Below are 13,009 nucleotides of genomic sequence, written 5' to 3'. Positions count from 1 at the left end.
AAAGATTTTACTCAATGCATTCACCTACAGTTTGTGGCTAGCTTGTCATATGCCTGTCTTTCAAAACCAAAAAAAACCTAAGCAAGACCATTACAAAGCTACAGGAGGCTAGCAAGAAAACCTGTTTGAACCAGGAATTCTCTACAAGCCTCACCTTGCAAGGGCTTGATGTCTCAAGCTGCACTCAAGCCCACGTTCAATGGATGATCAGGGTACGTGAGTTCAATGGAATTACTCATTCCTGAATTTCAACTTTTCATGCAATTTCATACACTAAAACCTTTGAATTTTTAAAGTCATGCATAGGGATGGAGCTGGGCTACAGTTATTGGCCTTTAAGGCAAACATATAGGTTTACCAGATAGTATAGCTGCAGAAAGTGCTCCTTGATTAAGAGAACTGTCTGGGTTTTGAGTGACCGCTAGCAATCAGGATTTCTCACACACTTCTCTCCATCTCCCAGTTTCTGCAGATCCATGCAGGCACCTGCCACATGACAGCTCTAAGGAAGTCTGTGGTGCTATAAGAGATGAAACTTACTGAGGAACTCTTTCCTGGCTAGGAAGAGCATCACTAATGTAGTGGAAACAAGGGATTATGCAAAGGGATCTGATCATGAGGCAAGGACCAGGCACACACACACACACACACACACACACACACACGCACACGCATATATTTATATGTAAAGCTCAGGCTCTGGGCTCAGCCCCACCTCCAAGCCCACCTGTTGGAGGCACAGTCGTTGTGATGATAGCACACTGAAGCCTCTGAACTCCTGCAGTAAGGCAGACGTTCACTGCATTAGGCACACCACAAGTCCAGAACACATATCCCAAAGAAGCAGCAGAAGACAGCAAAATGCTAACTCCCACCAGTGACCAGGATATCCAAACCAGATCATCTCAGCCCAGTGAACCATGAGAATTCAGGCAGTGTTGTCTTTGTTGGCTGCCTAAGAATTGCAAGCTATTTTTATTACCTTCAAAATGCTTCAAAATGCACCCATAGCATATTTGCAGACGGTTTTCTAAGAAGGCGAATCGCAAGCAAAATTCTGGATTCTCCCAAATCTATAATGATTATAATACTGAAATACTTTTCCCTCGTTACAGATTAATCCTGAACACAAAAAATCTGTTGCACATTGAGGATGGAGCATTCAGAAACCTTCCAAGGCTAAAATACTTGTAAGAAAGAGTTCTAGTTCTTTTCTGCTTGCTTTAATTATTATTTTCACTAAAGGAGTAGACATATCATATAATGGAGCATAGGAAAAAAAGGTTTTTTCGTGTATTACAGTATACTTGAAGTATGTGCATCACTTACAATAGCTTTAATGTGTAGTTAACCAATAGTGAGGTCTTTCAGCAGACAAAATAAAGTAACACAGGACAGGGCAGTGATGGACAAAACAAAAGTCTGCAAAGTAGTCCTGGTAAGTGCTTACTTCTAGAATAAAGCTTTCAGACTGACAGGTACTATGCAAAAAAGGTTGCTAAAATCTCTTCCTCATGCTTAATGTAGAGAGAACATATGCTGCTTCTCCAGGACACTGCTTGAGAATTCTAGAAAATATATTTTTTAAGGCCTTACAAACACATTTGAAGCCTACTTAAAAATTTTGGTATCTGTCACTCACCTTTTAATGCACTGCTAAACTCAAACTTACCAAGTCAGCTTCTTGTTGCATCCACTCTGGTAATATTTTCTCCTATAAAGAGGAATTATGCTTTTCTCTAGGAGCATTTGTAACACTGGAATAAGACAATTTCCAGACCTGACACAGATCTCCTCGTTGGAAGCTCATTTCATTTTGTAAGTAGAGACCCAACCTAACCCAGCTGTGAATCTTTTCCGTCTTGTTCCTGGATCACTGACAAAAATACCTTTTTTTTCCTTCCAAAGGGAGCTCTGTGATAACTTGCGCATGACAATTATACCGCAAAATGCTTTCCAGGGGATGAACAATGAATCGCTGACACTGTGAGTAAAATAATCCCAGCTCCAGTTCCTGCTGCAAGGATAACACTTGAGGAAAGTGGGTTGACTTCACAAAAATCTGACATTAAGCCCCATGAAATATATATCTGTATTGTGAGTTAAATTTTAAATGCTTAAGAAATGTAGGGGTGTTCTTCAAGCTGAAGAACAGTTTTATCCAAAAGATAATTTTGCTTAGGAAAGAAAGTAGGATGACAGATTTAAATATTTATCTTCCATGCAATGTTGTTTTTAAAAATACCTTCAACAGGATACAAACTCCAAAAGCTGCACTGGAGGCCAAAGTCCCTCTTCTTCCCTCAGGGATGTGTTTTCTTGAAATACTGTATTCAGGGACCAAGCAGACTGATAGAGATGATCTGTTGCTGCTGAGCTGCACAGGGTGTCTCTGAAGAGGATAAAGGGAGAGAGAGAAGAAATTGGTACAAGGTACCGATGCTTCTTCCTACCCTGATTTCTCTTAACTTAGCTTACATTGGTTCCCATAAGTCTCCACACTCAAGGCTTTCCTGTGGATTCATTGCTTCAGCCACCTGTGAGATGAGTGGGTTTGATGCTGTGAGATGCCCCACCTGAGGAATGCAGAAAGCAGCAGAAAGCTAAGGTAAGATGTCCTTTGCCAGCGCAGCAAGAACCGTGTGTGGATTTCACAGCACCCTTGTCCTCACAAAAACTTCACAAAGTAGTGCTGAAATAGAAAAAGTGACGGACTGAACCTCTCTGCAGGATGTGGCTGAAATCTGGGTTTCATGAGGAAGGACCCACTGAGCAACAGAGGGCAGCAACAGGCCACCTGCTCTGTGCTGTAGCCACAAACACCAAGGTGGAGCCCTGTAGAACAGACCATTGTGGACCAGACTGCAGTACACATCCAGATTGGGAGCTCTGGCTTGACACAAGATCAAGCTCTGCACAAAACTCCACGAACATTTGCACTTGCGAATGAGCTGTGCACACAAGCAAGAATTGCAGCTGACTGGACTGGGCTCTTCATCAGACTGATGTGCTGGCATGACAGTAATTTCGACAGAGATTTTATGTATTGACCAATACCTTCTAAAAATTGTAAGAGAAACTGAGCATAAATGTGACTGAATGCTACCCTTACATGATGCTAAAGAGGAGCAATTGCTTAGATTAGTGCATCATTTCATCTTATGAGCCTCTTTCCTCTCAACAAGTTCTCAAAATAACTTCAGCAAAATTATGATTCTGCTAATGGTGCAAGAAAATGAACATAAAAGAGATGGAGAAAGGTGCTTAAAGTTTTTACTGTAACCCTGAAGTGTATTAAATGGAGGGAGTCTAAGTCAGGAAACAGCCAACAATTATTTTTCTCTCATCCTTTTGTGATAGGGAGCTCACCACAAGAAGAAAAGAATTATCAACAGCTTCCTAATTGTAGAGTTGCATGTTAACTCCACCCCATGCAGTTAGCTGTAATTAGCTGAAGTAATTTCTCTTGTTACAGCATGGTCTGGTGAAATACAAGTAGTCTATGAAGGTGTAAAGTCAGCCTGCAGTAATACTTTGCACTACAAATAGCTAGTTTAGCCTTTCCAACAGTTAATATTTCTTGTGGATGGGGAAATTGCTCCTCCATATCTTTGTGGTTTTTAAGGATATCATTAATTTCAGCATTGTGCTGAGATATATCCCTTTTATCAAATGGAGCCAGGTGCTCCCCACACTTCAGCAATTCTTGGGAGCAGGTTCCATAGGCCCAGTTTCTGCTCTCCCAAATGCAAGTGGAAAAGCAACAACAGAAATGTTGTTTAACTTATAAACTGTGCCAAGTTTTCTATTAGGCTTAATTTAAAGAAAAACTACTACAGACAAGCAACTATGTTGAATTTGTATTGGAAGCATGAACTTAATATCACAAATGGATATTAATAGACCTATAGGTTAGATGCCCTAATGAAGGAAAAGAGCTGGACTAAAGGGGCAGCAGAGCACAGCGTTTAGGTATCTGGCTCCAGGGTGGCATCAGGTGTCACCGTGCAGTGACAGCAAGGTTTCCACAGCACAAATCAAGCCTAGCAGCAGTGCTTTGGAGAAGCTGATAACTCATTGCCGGATGATGCACAGCTCACCACTGCCTCTCTGCAAAGCTGTCTCTTGGGACAATTTTCTCTGCTGGAAAATTTGTCTGTCCACAGAGGATCTGCAATCCAGCAACACCCTCCAGGCTTGAGAGTTGCTTTCCATCTGATGCTTCTCTACCCTTTGTAGTCTTCCATTTACACATGCTCACACCACAAAATCCAGGTCTTCTGCCTCCAGGTTGTTGTCTGAGTGTCAGGAGCTCACTTGCACTAATGTCTTATTTCTGGATCTCAGCCCCAGATGGGCACAGGTGAGCCCCTCAGAGGGGGAAGGATCTGTATGTAAGTAGAAGTTCTCTTCAGCAGCTAAGCAGGAAGGTGCATAGGGAATTTAAAGTACAACTTTCCCTTAATTTCAGAGTTAATGTAAGCCATGCAATAGTTATCTTCATTCTTTATAAGCAGACCCTCTAATCATTAAAATGAATGTAACATTAAGATTTGAAACATGTAGTACATAACATAATCTCACCTTTTCTGAATCTTTTTTCTTTATATTTTTTCAATCCCTAGAAAACTGTATAAAAATGGATTTGAAGATATCCACAGCCATGCCTTCAATGGGACAAAGCTGAATCAATTGTGAGTATATTTCCCCCCTCAGTAATTTAAACAGTAAATAATAATTGAAATACTGTCAAAGGCTCCTCTTTCAGCTTACCTGCATGTGTCCTGCATTTCCTGATACTCATGAGAAAACTGCATCTTTCAGTGTCATTGTGGCTCAGTTATTAAAGCTGCAGCTCTTACTGCTTTTCCTGAAACACTATCCCTTAGAATACTGCAGTTTTTATGAGAAAAGCTCATAATTTTAAATAAAAATTCATGAAGTCTGAAACTTAGCAGTAGTAGTGGACAGATTAAAACTGCAGTCCAAACTAAGGAACTTACAGGTTGTGTCTAGAAACATCAATAGTTTTTAAATCCTTCTCACATACTCCGGGACTAGCCTTTTGTTTTGGACAGAACTTTTGCTACATTTTTGTACACTGCTACTGCAATGAAAGAAGCAGACTGATCATTCCTAGTTTAAGTCAGAAAAAAATGGAATTTATCAGATTTCAGTATAGATGATAATGATCTGATTACATTGGCGGAGGGAAAGGTCACATGCGAAATACAAGCACTCCCAGGCCAGATATTGCAACAACCACTGCTCTGGTGGGAGAAAGGATTAAAATAGATGTGAAGAAGAAACCAAAAGAGTGATATTTTAACATACTGATGTAAAGAGAGCTAATGTTTGATTCCACAGAATCCTGAAGGACAATAAGAACCTCAGGCGGATACACAACGATGCCCTGAGAGGCGCCACAGGGCCAGATGTTCTGTAAGTATCCACCATTCCATTACCTGAGCATCCCACAGGAACTGCACTGTGCCACGAGGGCTGTGTCATCACAGCAAACACAGCCTTTGAGTCTGGAAGGAGACTTGATCTCTTACCTTCTTTTTATAAAGTAGAAACTTGTCAATGAGATGTCACAAAATTACAGGGTGAAAGGCTCAGTTTGCACCATGACAAACATATCAGCCAGTTCTAGTGTTGGCACTGACCTTTGGCCTTGGCTTTATTTGTGTCAGATCCTCCTGATCCTGTGTCTTATATTCTGACACTGCAAACTAACTTGTCCTTTTGTAGGATAGGTATGTTTTTACAATATATTATTTTAGAATTTGGTTATAAAAGTGAACTAGCTGATTGCATGCTATAAGCCTGTGCTGGATAAAACACATTATCACCCTCATGATTTACTAATCAAGCACTTACTGGAGGGCTACACTGGCTGTAACTCCATGCAATAAAACACAGTGTGTGGTTCTGTAAATAGCACTCTGTGCTGCATGTGCTTTTTTTGGTTCTTTTATTGGTGTTTTACAGTACATGACATTACTAATATCGCTTTCACAATTATAGCCTTTTTTCCCATTTAATGGCCTGACTCTGAAAATCCTTAGTCATGTTGATGGCCTTTCCTCACACAAGCAGCCCCCTCTGAAGTTACTCTAAGCTAAACTGCTGAAGCTTGTCTTGACAAGAATGATGGCTATTTTATGGGCTTTAATTAATAGCCACTTCATTAAAAACCTAGAACAGCCCTTCAGAGCCAAGCAGAGAGACAGGAGAGCTGGCTGGAGAGTCACTTTTACCCACTTTCTCTCCCTGTCTCTGTCCTAATGAGCCGTTCCTCACTCCATGCATGGTGGGTTTCAAACAGAGAGGTCAGGACATAGTGTCTGGAGTGGTGTGTTTTGGTTTCCCCAAGACAAAGTTAGCTCCTTGCCTTGCTGGGGCTCCTGAGCCACAGGGATGCTCTTACCTTGCTGCTCTGCAGTTTCACAGACCGTGTTTCTGAGCTAGGTATCAGGTGCTGAAGCGGCTTTGTAGATTTAGAGCTTTGTGACAAACCAAGTCATTGTTACCTATCATCATCCTTTGGTGGTATTTTTATAAGCATGAAAAGAGAAGAGAATGCTCTCTTTGTTTCATAGGGATATTTCTTCAACGGCGTTGGAGTCCCTGCCGAGTTATGGGCTTGAGGCCATTCAAGTCTTAAATGCAACGTCATCTTACTCATTAAAGAGACTGCCATCACTGGATAAATTCAGCAGTCTTCTGGAAGCTGTTCTAACGTATCCCAGCCACTGCTGTGCTTTTCGAAATCTAAAGACAACAAAGTAAGTCCAAATAGCACATTATTGTACTGTGGTGCTTCAGAAGCTCCAAAATGGCAATTCTGCTTTATTCAGCTCACAAGGTTTGATTATCCTTATTCCAGTTACAGGGAAGCCATGGTATGTAGCAAGGCCTTGCATGAAACAACAGATCTCTGCTAAAGCCAGAAAAATTATGTCCATTTATTTTAGAGCAGAAATGGATCCCATCCTATGCCCTGAATCTGCCAGTGGGAACATTATTCTAAGTATGCTTAAAGCTTATATTTTGTTTGGTATCTCAAATAGAAGGCCTACTGGCACACAGAAGATAGATCTTCATCAAAAGCGTGTTGCTATGAAAAAAAATAACCCCTGTAGCCTTTCATTATGTAGCTAAAATAATACAGGTTACATGATGACCTAGTAGAAAAGACAGGCTCTCAATTACCCACCAATAGAAGGACCTGACACAAGCCTACATAGGTTACTCAGTTCAGTCATTTCAGATAATAACAGTATTGTTCTCCTTACAATTGGAAACCATGACACAGAGAGAGCTTTGCATCTGCTAATTTGGGGCAGTCAATCCAAGACAAGTGGAGCTAATTTTTCAGCATTTATATCTCAAAGAAACCAACCTTTGGTTGACTTTAGGCAGCCAAAGCAACCCCAAATGAGTTCAGTTGAAGCTGTGAGGATGCCTTGGTTCTTGTTTGTCTCAAATGAAGATTACAGAAAACACATACTGAAATTGTGAATTGTGAAAAGGTTGATTCGTGTCACTTGCATACCTTCACTCAAGGACTGTGAAGGCAAAGTGCAGGAATAGAATCTGATTCTATAGGGTAAAATTAGGGTGATACTATGCTTTCTCTGCCCACCTCATTTTACTGAGGAGTTTTTGCTTCTGCAAGAATAGAGCAAAGATTCTACCATCAAGGGTTTCCATTGCTACTAAACTCTGATTCAGTCCCAGATCAAGTCTTGGAGTGTATGAAGTGCAGAAGCAACTCTGGGACTGGAAAAAAAAGTCTTCGTTCTGATAAAGATAACTACATTTCTGTTATATTAATTTTCAGGTGCTGCCATTCATACTGGTGGAGAATCTGGTCTACTTCAATACAATGTTTCAAAACATACCTTTAAATTCCAGTTGAAGTTATTGATATATAAAAAATTCATCATAAACAATAACAGAACCGAAAGACCATCCTTACAGCTCCCATGAGGTTCTGCCTATTCTTGCAGTCTCTGAAGCCTTCTCCTTCCCTCTTCCAGATATCTGCATGAATATTTGAACTGTCATGAGGCCAATTCTAGCTTATATTACATGTCTGTGAAGAGCACTTGGCAGAGATGAGAATGTGGCCAAAATCCATCCTGAAACTTAACGTTCTTTTTGTCTTTCTTGCAGACAAAATTCCTTGCTTTCCATTTTTGACAACTTCTCCAAAGAGTGTGAAAGCACCATGAGGAAACTCACTAATAAAATATTGTAAGTACCTTTCTGCATATAGATGCTGGAAGTAGCAAGTACAGACCTCCCTCTCCTGCTGTTTGTGTGGTTTTTTCTCAAACAGCATGTCTTTGGTTGCCAGTTCAGTCACCCTTATAAGTTGAACAGTGTTAAGTTTGCTATCATTAAACTCCGATTTATGCTTTTGATGTTCATAAGGAAAGCAAAAAAACCCCCATAATTTCTCAAGCTTTACTCTCTCCAGCTTCTCTTCTGAATTCTTTAAAGGCTTGCAAAACAGTCATTAAATATTTACAAAAGTTAATGGCCTACATGGAGACTTTCCATATTCTGAGATAATTGCAGTTGTTTGTGTGATTCAAAGAAGAGCTGCTACTGCTAATAATTTTTTTTTTGCCTATAGAGAGGATAATTAGAATTCTGTCTGTCAGTAGGTTTCCATGGTAGAAAGAGTCCCTGAGTTACAAGTGCGATGACCCCATGCCAGTGATTTACTCCTTAGAAATGTATTTTTTCATGTCATCGGTTTTGTTTGACAGTGGCCAGTTTGACAATGAGAAAGGCTAACATTAAAACTGGTGTCTTGGCCATGCTGGATGACACAGGCTCTAAACCAATATTTAATGGAGAAGTTTAAGTATTTGCTACTATTCATCCCTCTACAGTGAAATGACAGACCTTGGGACTTTTCAGCATCCCTAATGTGGCGTCAGAGCATCGTAAAGTCTAGAAAAACTAAGGTTATGGTCACAAAATTCCAACAGCTAAGTACAGCTGAAATGTGATTGATTCACTGGGATAATGACTTCCTTGAACATTATCTTGTTTGCTGGTTGATGAGGCCTCCTACACCTGCCATTTGGTTTTATTTGGCTGTTTGCTTTGGATTAGCATCTGTTGCACTCCCGCTGTGCATTAAATAAGCTTTCCCAGCCTATTGACTCCTGAAGCTTTTTGTTTTGGTAAATCCCAATCCCATCAATTCTCTGAGCAGACATTACATTATGCAAATGGAAGGTCATGGTTCATGGGCTGAATGGCTGCAAGTTGCAAAGTTTGGGAACCACAGCAGAAATCATCTGGAAGCCCTGAGTTCTTATTAGTTAAAAAAATAAAACAAACCCAAACTGGCTTGCACATGGCAGCATGTTTACATGGCCTCTCAGAAAATCACAATCATTTTTTATTAATAAATATAGTCAAACATATTCACTGCTCTTTGAGTTTAAGCCAGGCAGGTAAAAGCAAGACATTGGGCAGTTTCCTCATGTAAGGAGAGAAGAGTTAGGATAACAAGATTAGGAAGTTATTTGTCCAGCAAGAATAGATGAAAAGCAGCTCAGCTTCATTTGCCTGGTAAGACCTTACTCCAGAAATATAATTTAATGTACATGCTTCAGTAGTTGTAGATGTTTAAGTGTGTATTTAAGTTATTAAAAAACTACCGTTTTCTGAAGAGCTGTCCTCAAAAAGAGATGCTTTTTAGATCTCACAATGTAAACTGAGTGTTTACACTCATGGTCAGGATGATTGGGAAGTTGCAAAACAGGCACCTGTTATAGCAGAGATGTGCCAGAAGAGACAGTGTTTACTTTTAAAATGTTTCTTCTTTGGCAGGCTTATCCCCACACTCTTGATGACCTAGAGATTAGACAGGTCTACTTTAAGCACCTAAAGCATTTATAATTAGGCATTGGGTTCAGTCTATATTTAATAAATTCCCAGCCATCAACATTATTTAGTTAGCCATGCACTTCTACTCCTTGCTTTATAATACTGCGAACATCAAATTCCTCAGCACTTCTCAAGTCATATATAGGCTCAGGAATTTGCTTGCTAAGTGCCTTCCCTAAGGGAGGAAGGGTGCACGCTTAAAATCTGTAGGTTATTTTAGTATGGCTTCTATAGCTGTCTGATAAACCTATACACATTAAACCTGTAATGCATCAATTCAAGTGTTACTGTAGTTTGGACTACAGTCTACTGGCAGCATGAGAACAATGTCTTGCTTACAAAGCAATCAAGATAAAGTACTTGCAAGTAAGTAAGGTTGTACAAGAGAGCACTCCTGTGGATGTGACTTTGACCTCTGCTGCTCTCCAAGGCTGCTACCCAAACACAAAGCATCCTTGCAAGACTTCATTATATGTACTCACCCTGTTGAAACACACAGAGGAAGTCACTGTTTTAAAAGAGTTACCTGTTGTATTTTACAACAGAATGCAAGCAGCATGTAACAATTAATTCTCCTTTTTTTTTTTGGGGGGGGGGGGATATTGTTTTTTTTCATGGTTACAGAGAAGACTCTAACAACACATTGCTCTGGTCAGCGGAAAAGAACACATACTTCTTTGCAACAGATGAACAAAGCTCTCCTTACAGCTACTCAGACATTTTTGATGACAGTGAAATGACCGGCTTTGACTTCGTGTATGACTTTTGTCAGCCTAAAGTACTCACATGCACTCCAGAACCAGATGCATTTAATCCCTGCGAAGACATCATGGGATACAGCTTTCTCAGAATCCTGATCTGGTTTATAAATATCCTTGCCATTGCTGGTAATTTCACTGTACTCCTCGTTCTCATAACTAGCCGTTACAAGCTCACCGTTCCTCGCTTCCTCATGTGTAACCTCTCCTTTGCTGATTTTTGCATGGGACTTTACTTGCTGCTCATCGCTTCTGTTGATGCCCAGACGAGTGGTCAGTACTACAACCATGCCATAGACTGGCAGACAGGCAGTGGCTGCAGTACTGCTGGCTTTTTCACTGTCTTTGCAAGTGAGCTCTCAGTGTACACACTCACAGTGATCACTATCGAGAGATGGCACACAATCACCTATGCCATGCAGCTGGATCGGAAGCTACGGCTGAGGCACGCTGTGCCCATCATGCTCGGGGGCTGGATATTCTCCATATTAATAGCAGTGCTGCCTCTCTTAGGGGTCAGCAGTTACATGAAGGTCAGCATTTGTTTACCCATGGATATTGAAACGGGTCTTTCCCAAGCCTACATACTGCTGATCTTGGTGCTGAATGTTGTCGCCTTCATTGTCATTTGTGCTTGCTACATTAAGATTTATGTAGCTGTTCAGAATCCAGAGATGGTAGCTGCCAATAAAGACACCAAGGTCGCCAAGAGAATGGCAATACTGATCTTCACGGATTTCACCTGCATGGCCCCTATCTCCTTTTTTGCCATATCTGCTGCCTTTAAAGTTCCTCTCATCACGGTGACCAACTCCAAGATTCTGCTGGTTTTATTTTACCCAGTCAACTCCTGTGCAAACCCATTTCTCTACGCAATTTTTACCAAAGCATTTCGAAGGGATTTCTTTCTGCTGATGAGCAAGTTTGGTTGCTGCAAGAGTCGAGCAGAGCTTTACAGGATGAACTATTTCTCTGCTTATACTTCCAACTGCAAGAACGGCAGCTCAGCCACAGCCCCCAGCAAAGCCTCCCAAGCACTGCTGCTCTTGTCGGTGTTAGAAAAGCCTTATCGTGCAGTACGAGACAAGACATCTCTCAAGGAAAATTAAACCTGGGTGCCAATAGATGCAGCACTTTGCAAAGCCAGTTGTAATTATTCTAGCGACTAGGGCTTATTTTATAATATCTTGAACATTGCACAATAAACAAAAACACCAGTCAATAATTCTTATGCAAAACTGTTCTGATGTTCAAAGTGCTATTTTCCATTTTCTTCTTTTGACAGGTATGGAAGGTGACTATTAGGTTAAACTTATTTGGAGGGAACCAGAGGAGTCCAGGAGTAGCCAAGCTGCTCTTGAAGTTAACAGCTACTGCACTGTCTGCAGTTTGGCTCCTTTTTCTCTAGATCTGCTTCCCTGGAGGATTTAAAGTCGGTCTGCTACCTTTCATGCCTTCTTTTTCCATTCCTATCAGCTGTGCTGGCATTGTTGGGTTAAAGAAGGGGGCACTGAAGTAGATGTCTCTGCTGTTCGTTTCATCAGCAGAAGCTTCCAATTACCCCATGCCTTTTGACCTCTGCCCCATGATGTCTGACCTTTTATCCTAACCTCAATACAACTAACCTCTGGCCCCTGCCCCATGATGTCTGACCTTTTATCCCAACCTCAATACAACTATGTATTGACATGACAATTGCCCCATAGAATTCTTTACTCTGCCCTCAGTGACCCTTGACCTCTGCCCTATTTTTGACTCTTGATCCCATGACCTTTCCCACCTGACATGTTACTTTTTTCTCTGCCCTGTAGCCTTTGCCCTCTGACCCTGTTAGCATTGCCCTGACTCCAGTGTCTGTTGACCCCTGCCCCATAGTCTTTGACCCCTGAACCCATGACCCCTCTGACCCCATTAGCTTTGACCTCTGTCCTGTGGCCTTTGCCCTAACCCTGTGACCTTTGTCCCTGATCCATGACATTTGCCCTGTGCACTTTGCCCTCTGAGCAGTGATCTTTCACCTATGCCCACAGTGACCTTTGACAGGTCAGGGTTAGCCCACACCCAAAACATGGACAGAACCTTCAATATTTATGAAGGCCAAGGATTGTTCCTACAACAGAAGTGCCAGAACAAAGTTCTTCCTGCCTTACCCTGCCCTGGGCAGCCTGTCATCTGCACCTGAAACACTGGGGCTACCTGCTTTCCATCTAAACTGGAACCCTATTTCAAACACGTTCAGGAACCACTGCAGAAATTCTGGTACCACCTCCAAAACTGAATACGTTTGAGGTTTGCTTCCATACCCAGAGATGGGACTAAAAGTTCTTCCT

The 13,009-nt window shown here is 41.3% G+C and overlaps 1 protein-coding gene across 1 annotated transcript in view; it reads left to right on the top strand.

Annotated features, from left to right (window-relative positions):
• The window catches only part of LHCGR (luteinizing hormone/choriogonadotropin receptor), a gene marked incomplete at its 5' end in the record, with an annotated part of 15,551 nt that extends 3,763 nt beyond the window's left edge, over nt 1-11,788 (top strand). The window contains 8 exons of the mRNA XM_009076263.1: nt 1,116-1,190; nt 1,744-1,818; nt 1,909-1,986; nt 4,626-4,694; nt 5,368-5,442; nt 6,606-6,791; nt 8,185-8,265; nt 10,630-11,788. Of these exons, the coding sequence (XP_009074511.1) occupies nt 1,116-1,190; nt 1,744-1,818; nt 1,909-1,986; nt 4,626-4,694; nt 5,368-5,442; nt 6,606-6,791; nt 8,185-8,265; nt 10,630-11,788 (1,798 nt within the window). The remainder of the gene's footprint in view (nt 1-1,115; nt 1,191-1,743; nt 1,819-1,908; nt 1,987-4,625; nt 4,695-5,367; nt 5,443-6,605; nt 6,792-8,184; nt 8,266-10,629) is intronic.
• Between the last annotated feature and the right edge of the window lie 1,221 nt (nt 11,789-13,009).

This window comes from Acanthisitta chloris, unplaced genomic scaffold, assembly GCF_000695815.1.
Source record: "Acanthisitta chloris isolate BGI_N310 unplaced genomic scaffold, ASM69581v1 scaffold18356, whole genome shotgun sequence".
Taxonomy (NCBI): domain Eukaryota; kingdom Metazoa; phylum Chordata; class Aves; order Passeriformes; family Acanthisittidae; genus Acanthisitta; species Acanthisitta chloris.
Note: the sequence above shows the minus strand (reverse complement) of the source record. Positions and strands in the feature narration are given on the sequence as shown.